The 8,476-nt window shown below is 45.0% G+C and overlaps 2 protein-coding genes across 2 annotated transcripts; both read right to left on the minus strand.

Annotated features, from left to right (window-relative positions):
* Window position 1: 1 nt before the first annotated feature.
* On the minus strand, window positions 2-1,765 carry LOC6602460 (odorant receptor 67b). Its single transcript, XM_002027452.2, has 9 exons — window positions 1,629-1,765; window positions 1,455-1,554; window positions 1,256-1,394; window positions 999-1,190; window positions 840-944; window positions 616-784; window positions 459-564; window positions 140-397; window positions 2-74 (listed from the first exon to the last, which is right to left on the minus strand). The coding sequence occupies exons 1-9, from the start codon at window positions 1,763-1,765 to the stop codon at window positions 18-20; spliced, it is 1,263 nt and encodes a 420-aa protein (XP_002027488.1). The 3' UTR covers window positions 2-17.
* Window positions 1,766-4,312: 2,547 nt separating this feature from the next.
* LOC6602459 (E3 ubiquitin-protein ligase Bre1) lies at window positions 4,313-8,251 on the minus strand. The gene is made up of 4 exons (XM_002027451.2): window positions 8,188-8,251; window positions 6,802-7,954; window positions 5,844-6,742; window positions 4,313-5,776 (listed from the first exon to the last, which is right to left on the minus strand). The coding sequence occupies exons 2-4, from the start codon at window positions 7,945-7,947 to the stop codon at window positions 4,678-4,680; spliced, it is 3,144 nt and encodes a 1,047-aa protein (XP_002027487.1). The 5' UTR covers window positions 7,948-7,954; window positions 8,188-8,251; the 3' UTR covers window positions 4,313-4,677.
* Window positions 8,252-8,476: the final 225 nt, after the last annotated feature.

The following is an 8,476-nucleotide window of genomic DNA, read 5'->3' on the forward strand; positions in this document are numbered from 1 at the left end:
TATAAACCAAACTCCGCTTATTTGTTGTTCATATTCCGCAATAGCAAGAAGAAATTTCCACTCAGCCGAAAGACCTGCGGGATTGTGGTTTAATTCAAATTAATTCAAATTCTTCATTTAGCATATCTAGGAGCATAACCTGTACTAGGAACTTGTGCGAGAGGTTGGTAAAGCCGCCAACGCTCAAGACAAATGTTCGTCGAGAGAAGAGAAGCATCATTTTAATCATGAACTTAAAGTCCCTCGATTCATTATACCAGCCACAGTTGTACCAGTCATGGAAGAGCAGCTCGCTCTGGGTCTCCACTTTCTGCGCGCTTACATTGTACAAGCTGATCTCCAGAGTTATTGTCACAAAGTACACCATAATCATGCCCATCCATACCCAGCCCACTTCCTAAAAACCAGAGCCACCATTAATTGATGTAGTAAACTCATACATACAACGAATAACAAACCAAGACGGTGCTAATCTTGTATAGTAGCATGCATATGAGGACGCTGCTGACGGAACACTGCACCAGGATAATATATTTGAAGAGGTTTTCTATCTGGTTATGATGACTGCAAAGAAATTTAATAAAGAAAGATAGTTTTTGTGGAACCCCTACTTACTTCGCAATACGAGCAAAGAGTCGGACGCAACATTGAAGATACCGCACCCGTAGATGCTTGGGCACCAAGTTGTCCGACGTGGAGTTTTGCACCAAGTATCTTAGGACCTTAATCAGACCCGACTCGTACCTTGTGAGCACCACAAAGAGGCTATTGAAGCCAAATACAGCTGACAGGGGCACTGCGATTAGTGGCAGATTGATATTACCAGTTTAGCTACTTACCAAAAAAGCACCAAAGAGGACCACTTTGCAAAAGAAAGAATCGAACCACGTAGGAAGGAAATTCATAGGCTCCAAGCTTCACAAAAGGTACTATAGCAGGATAAGCTATAAAGATAAAGGGATTATGAAATGACCATTACTTTCCGAGTCAGCACCTACTCAGGGTCATTTCACACGTATCTCGAATAATATAGCAATCGAAGATGTACTGAAAGTATGGACGCATTGTGTAGTAGAGCACCGGCATAGTGACAATTTTGAAGAAAAACATAACCTGGCGATCGATGATCAGCCAATTGTCAAGCAATATTGATCTCAAAGACCTAAGGAGATCCTGTTTTCGAGGCAAATCTAAGACAAGTTTCATTAGAAAGATATTGCTGATTTTGCATTTGCAGATTTTGTGTTATTCATACCCAAATCGAAGAGACCCAATGATTTCAGTACCTGTCCTGTCTCCGTCGAATGCACCAATTGTACTGATGCTCCCAAGCTGCTTTGAAAGTGTAACATCTTGACCACCCCAACACTAAGTTGGAAGGTGAGCAGCACAGCCTGAAGGAAACTCAGAACGGTTAGTTATTCGTATGCAATCAAGTGATATCCCAAGCGAACCTCAACGTAGGTCTCGAAGGAGACCTGAAAATTAGCCATAATAAACGCCACTAGGCTGTAGATTATGCTCAAATTGACAAGCAAGACCACAATGAGCGTCCTATATAAAGAAAACATGAAATCATCACGAAATTCCCAATGAAAAATTCCTTGTACATGTATGTATGTACTTACAGTCGGCAGTGCTTGGAGCTACGCTTCCGCGGAGCTATGTTGATACCAAGAGCATAGGCGCTGAGCTCCACCCAGAACAGACCTTGCTTTGGCAGCTTGTCCATACGATCCAGTTCCTGATCCAGAAGGTCCTGCATTTCAAAGGATAATTCAAAAACTGATTGAACCCAATGCGAAGCCTAAACTTTTATGGCATTCGCAGTCTTTCGGGTCTCAATTAGTGGCCCCAAATTATATGGCTAGACTGGGATAATTTGCTATATGTATTGTTATGGTCATTGTGCACAAATAATTATTGAAATTGGATGGGCGTGACCTAAAGCCATTAAAAATTTAAAACTCATCGAAGGTGCATATGGTACCAACGCCGAAAAAGTGAAATCGAAGAATGTCGAGCTTTTATGAATGGAATATTCCCTACAGTCTTTGAATAGCATCCCAATAAAAAGTATTTCTATGCAAAGATCAAACATAAGATTCCATAATTTATGGGTCGATCTAATAATGTAATTAGGACACATCAAATATACTTTTACCATTAACTATCTCTGAAGTGAACAGCAGACTTTTTATACTGCAGGTAACTCTAAGATTCGTTTCGAGCCATACTTTTTAAGTACAGAACCGATATAGTTGGTTTAATGGTGCTCCTTTGGAAAGGGGACAACACTCCAATTCAACGAGCTGGAACGGTGGGAGCCGCGCCAAGACCACGGCTCTTTCTGTCTTTTGATATTGCTGTTCGCTCAAGAAAGGAATTGATTTTTTGCTTAATGCGGGGAGGTGTGATCTCTCTACGATATCTCTCGGCAATTGTCATTTCTTGCTAGCACTTGAAATGAGAGATGGGAAACACATAGAATGAAAGAGAGGAACCACGACAGCTCGTAATGTTATAACTATTAATTCTATTTAATTCGAATTTAATTTACTTTATCTTTTTCCATTCTTCCGTTACTATTCTCTATTCCGCTACATCTGTCTCTCTCTATTTCACTTCTCCCCCAACCACCCAACTGTGTTGCTATCTCGCTTCCTTCCATCAGGGGGCCATGGTTTCGGCCATTGATGATGATCAAGTTGCTGATAAATAATGTACGAGAATATCGACATTCAAAAGCGGTTCATAATTTCGACGAACCTATACAAAATACTCTATTCTTTATTCGTTAAATGTGGATTTAGCTTTATAATCTGTACCGCTATAATGAACAGGACCTAACCAAATAGTTTTCGCCTATTCTAGGTTATTTCAAGCTATTTCTAGGCTTTAAATTGTTCTTTTCGTTGTAAATAAGCACAGTGCCTTCTATTCTATTCTGTGGCTCCCTTGGGTTGGTTTTTCGATCCAAGCTTTAGATCAGCAATTCTCAATGGAAGGGATGGATGGATCTCGGGAGTTGGGGCGGATTTCCATGAATATTACGACACGATCTGGAAACCAGAAACTATTTGTAATTGAATCTCCTCTCATCTCACTACTTTCTTATAAGTAGAATGTTTCCTAGAATGGGTCAGTCTGCGCGTATGTTTACCTTGATCTTTTTTAGTCGAGATTTTAAGGCCAATCGACAGTCTGGATCCCCCATATCCTAATTTTGAGGGAAAGTTGACAAGTATAGCAAGAAATTCCAGCCACGCCACAAGATCTGTCCCCACTTTATGCGAATCAAAATGTAAGGTTTACTCTAAAATTACTATTTCGGTTTCATTGAAATTTTAATTCAAACTCTTAAACATGTTAAAATGTTTTGTTTCTTGGAAATGAGCGACCTAGCAATTGTTACCTATTCAGACGCACATTTTCGTTTTCGTTTGAATTCGTTGGAAAGTTCTTTGTGCTGTGCGATTTCGTATGCTTTTTGCTTCATTCATTCGACGGTTCGCATGGTCTTGCGTTTTGATGAAAGCAGCATTTTGAAAAACCTCAGTTACATTTAAAAAAAAAACGAGGGGGAACGTTGTGAGTTGCTGCGGACTCCGCAACTCTACAGTTATACCCGATACTAAGTCAGTATGGCTCTCCTCCGGCAGACGGCGCTAATATTAAACGACACGACAAAGAGTGCGTGCGAGAGAGACAGAAAATCAGTCTGAGCGTGACGTCGGGCGCTGCGTAGCCACTGCAAATTGTTTTCTTGATTCTGGCTATAATAATTATACGATCTGGTTGAGATTTTACACTCTAGAAGATATGGTCATCCTCTACGAGTCTGCGTTTTTGGTTTTATCGTATCTTTAAAAATGTTGATGCCATTTTCGTCCTTTGTGTGGGCGGAAGTGGGCGGGGCGATGTTTTGAAATATTTATGTAGCAGTGAAATATCACAGAAGTCTGGATCCAAAACATCGTTGCTCTAGCTCTTATAGTCTTTGAGCACTAGGCGCTGAAGGGGACGGACAGACGAACAGACGGACGGCGGACAGACAGACAGGGCTCTATCGAGTCGGCTATTGATGCTGATCAAGAATATATATACCTTATGGGGTCGGAAACGATTCCTTTTGGCCGTTACACGTCCACTTTCACCACAAATCGAGTGTCGGGTATAATTAAAAAGCTTGTCATATCAATATATGTACTGTGATATATCGATGTTATTGTGCGATAAGATATTATGTATATTTATCGACCGCCAGAAAACCAGACATTTTCAAACTGCGAAAATGGATTTTAATCTAAAATTAAAGTTTTTAGCCATTTATTAGAGTTCGTACATTTAGTTTCAAATTAAATCATTTAAAAATAGTTTGATTTACAAAAACTAGAAGCTACATAAAAAAGCCGCGACGAAGTCTCGCGGAACTCATAGTGAGATGCTTGGCGCCATATGAACAAATTCAAATAAGTGCCCACAGTGGGAATCGGGGGAGTTATTCGGAGGCTACTTAAACAAAAGATTAGTACATACATACATAGATTAGATACTCGTATTATATGCTCATAATGAATAATTCGGCATGAATGTCTGTCTATGAGTGCGTGTGTGGTTGTGAATAGGACATGCCGAAACGTACCTAAATTACCTTTAAGGGGGTCTATCGCTTATTTACTGCAGATATAACCTATGATAATCGTTGGCGCCGAAGGCGCAGTTGCATTTGGGACACTTTCGCTGCCTTGTCTCGTACCGTGTGCGCAGGCAGTCGTAGCAGAAGACGTGGAAGCACTTTGACAAGACTGCATCCTTTCGCTTCACCTTGCACGATGGACACGTGAGCGTCTCCTTGTACTCGCGGATCTCCTCGATCATCACCTCGTCGATGGTTGTGCCAGACATTTCCATCTTCTTCATGCGCTCTGCCTTGCGCTTGAACTGTGCCAGCTCCTCATGTAACCTCTTCGTCTTGTACGCCTCCGCTTCCAGGGAGCTCGTCTTTTCAGCCACCACCTGCTGCGCCTCCTTCATCTGTGCATGGTACTTCTCCAGATGGAGCTTCAAGTCGGCCGCCGATTGCGCCGACTCAATGGCCTTACGCTTGTGCATCTCCATGGCCTGTTGCCGCAGCATCAGCTCCTTCTCCATCGAGGCCACTGTTGCTTGTAGACTGCGCTCCTTCTCCTCCAGCTTTCGCAGCACGACGTGCATGGCTTCGATCTGACTCGTTGCAGTGGCCATCTGGTCCTCAAGCACTGTCTTCTCTTCCCTCAGTAGCTTGTGCAGCTGATTGGCCTTGATGCGTTCCGACATGAGCTTGAAGTTGGCATCGTCCTTCTCACGCAGTTGCTGGATGAGCCTCGAGTTCTGCTCCTGCATGTCCTCAAAAGCCTGTCCCGTGACCTCCATTTCGTTAAGCAGCGCCTCTTCCTCGTGGGAGCCCACAAAAGGCCGAGTATAGTTGCCCGCTGGGCCAGGTGCACCGCCCCACGCGTTCTCCGAAGGCTTATGGTTGGCCATTTGCTTCTGAAGCTCGTACTTTTGCTCCTCGAGCTGCTTGATTTTCCGTAGCGCCTCTTCGTCGGCGAGCTTTTTCCGCTCTTCGCGCTTGCTCTCCTGCAGCTTCTTAAGCTGTTGCCGCAGCTCCTCAATTTCAGAGCGGAGCTTCTTTTCGGTGGCCATCAGTTGTACTTTGTCGCGTTGATCCTTCGAGACGCCTTTGTACATGTCCAGCAGCAGTTTCATCTCCTTCTGATCATTCAACGCTTTCCTATAAAACAAGAAAAATACAATTAAGTTGCCAAACAGTTCGCCATTTCAGATGGAATAGAACCTACTTTAGCTGGGCCTTGAGATCGCGTACCGTTTCGCTTTCCACGGTCTTCACGTCCTTGGCTTTCACACCATCCTTGGAATCCTTTTCGGCTTTGACGGCGTTTCCTGAACCAGCATTTGAGGCTCCTGTTGTTGAGTTCTGTGGCCCAGGAGAGTCCTTCTTCTCTGCTGTCGCGGTCTCTGCTGCGCTAAGCTTTTCCTGTTTAATACCATCCTTGACATCCTTGCCAGCTTCGTCATCCATTTCATCATCGGCCGTGGCAGGGTTCTCCTCTTTAATATTGGCTATGTTGGTGTCGCTGCCGGCATTCGTATTGTTTGTCTGCCCAGAGGAGGATGAGTGGTTGGCATTCTCCTCTTTGACATTCGCCGCAGATTCCTGCTTGATCTCCTCGCCTGCAGCATTTGTAGCTGCTTGAAGTTTGTTGCCCTCCAGCTTGGCCAGGGCATCGTCCAGCTCCTTCCGCATCTTGACAATTTCCGTGGACGTGTCCTTATACTTTCTCTTGTACCTCTGCACCTCGCCCTTGAGCTGGCCATTGTGATTTTGCAGCGAGGTAATGAGATGCCTCATTTCGCGGTTGATGGGCGCCGTCTGCTCGTTGGCAGCCATATTCTGCTCGAATTCGATGCGCAAAACTTCATACTCCTTGCGTATGGCGGCTAGGACGTCCTCCATTTGGATCATCTCGCTGCGCACCTTCTTCTGGGCAATTAGCTCCTCGCTCTCCATCACCTCGATCTGACGGAGATGTTGATTTTTGCTCGTCTGCAATAGGTTCCGCGTCTCGTCAAGCATCGTTTTAATCTGCATGGACTCGTTGTAGAGAACGGAGAACTGAGATTGCAGACACTTGTACTCCGTGGTCTCCACAATCACCGACTCGGGTAGTTGCCGTATCTGATGAAATCGAGAATTGAGTATATAAATTGGTATATCAACTAAGGCTATATACTTACATCCATCTTGAGCTTCTCTACTTCTTTGAGGGTCTCGCGATGCGTTGCATGCAGCTTGTCCAGCTCCTGCAATCGATTGTTGGCCAATTCCCGATACTCTTCCAGCTCTTTTTGCAAATCCTCCAGGAGCTGGCTGTTCACACTGGTTGTGGTAGTGGCGGAACCCGTGCTTGGGGTCTTGGCACTGTTGCTGCTCTTGTTAGGATCGCCGTAGATCTGGTGATAGGCCTTCAGCTTCTCAATGGCCTCAGCCAGATGGTTCTCGAGCTTGTCGTTGCGGCAGTGGATCTTTTCCAGGTCATACTGCAGCTCATCGATTTGGTTCTTGAGCTCGGCATTCTCCGTCTCCTTCGCGGTGAGGGCGTCCTGGTATTCCTTCATTTTTAGCGACATTGTGTGGAATTTCTCGTGCAGCGACGTGTTCAGATTCTGCAGGCTGCGGTTCTCGGTCATGATCTCGATGTGCGTCTTCTTGAGCGTCTCCTCGAGCGCCTGGACTCGAAGGATAGCCGCTTCCGCCTCGCCACTGGACTTTTGCTCTTCATCTCCACCACTAGTTCCCGCGGCCCCGGACCCTGTTGCACTCGACAGGCTATCGCCTCTCAAAACATGAGTTATCTTCTCATTACGCTGCATTACCCGATCAATAACCTGCACGATCTTGGCCACTGCACGCTTCGACACCTGGACGCGGTTGGCCAGCTTCTCGTCCAGTTCCTCCTTGTCCCATGTGGAGAGTTGCGTTAGAAACGAAGTGGTCACCTCGTTCTCATTCTTGTTCTCCAGCTCATCGGCCGTCTCTGCATCGAATCGCTGCAGCAGGACTCTGATGTCCTCGTTCAGTTGATTCCAATACCGATTCACCACGTTCAGCACGGCATCGTCTTGCGTTTGCCGCTTTTCCAGCTGTTCAATGCGGTGCCTCAGTTCGGCCTCGGTGCGCATCCGCTGCTCGATGCGCTGGGCAAGCTTCTTGTTTTGGAACTCGAGCACCTTGATGTCCATCTCCTCGAGAGTGGAAACCGGCCCAATGAGGTGCGGCTCGAAGTGCACCTTCTTAATGGGTGGCTGTCCAGCCGCTGCCGCCGCCACCAAGCAGCTGCTACCGCTGCCGCCAGTAGCATCTTCAGCGCTGCGTTTCGACATCCTTTCACTGCAAACAAGTCAACAAAAATGCATTTGAAAACAGAAAGCGCACTTATTGCTGATTATTGATTTTGTGCCAGAAGCGGCAAGTGGCACCTCGCAGCTACGGCCGCAAATTTTCGTGGCTGTACTCCATTTTTTTATCGTGTGGTGGCGCGGGTGTCGCCGAACAGAGGCAGCGAAGACGCCCCCCCAAAGACGTGAATATTGAGATAAACTTATGTTCTAAGTGTTGCTTACCTTAGTCTCAGGTTTCCACACTTTAACTTAACATTTATTAAGCTAATCTATTTAATTTCTACGTTTTATCTGCTTCTCAGTGTGACCGCGGACTTATCGATAAAATATACCGTCCTACCCTCAGAAATATACCGACACATACCGCCGCATTTTCAAAATATACCGTAAATATACTGACGAATTCAAGTCCTACAAGCAGTATTATTTTCGGTATTTTTTGGTATTTTAAAAATTACCAAATAATCAATAACTAATCAAATATCGATAATTTTATAATCATCGATATAAA

This window comes from Drosophila persimilis, unplaced genomic scaffold (genome assembly GCF_003286085.1).
Source record: "Drosophila persimilis strain 14011-0111.01,24,50 unplaced genomic scaffold, DperRS2 tig00000798-arrow-arrow-pilon, whole genome shotgun sequence".
Classification (NCBI taxonomy): Eukaryota; Metazoa; Arthropoda; class Insecta; order Diptera; family Drosophilidae; genus Drosophila; species Drosophila persimilis.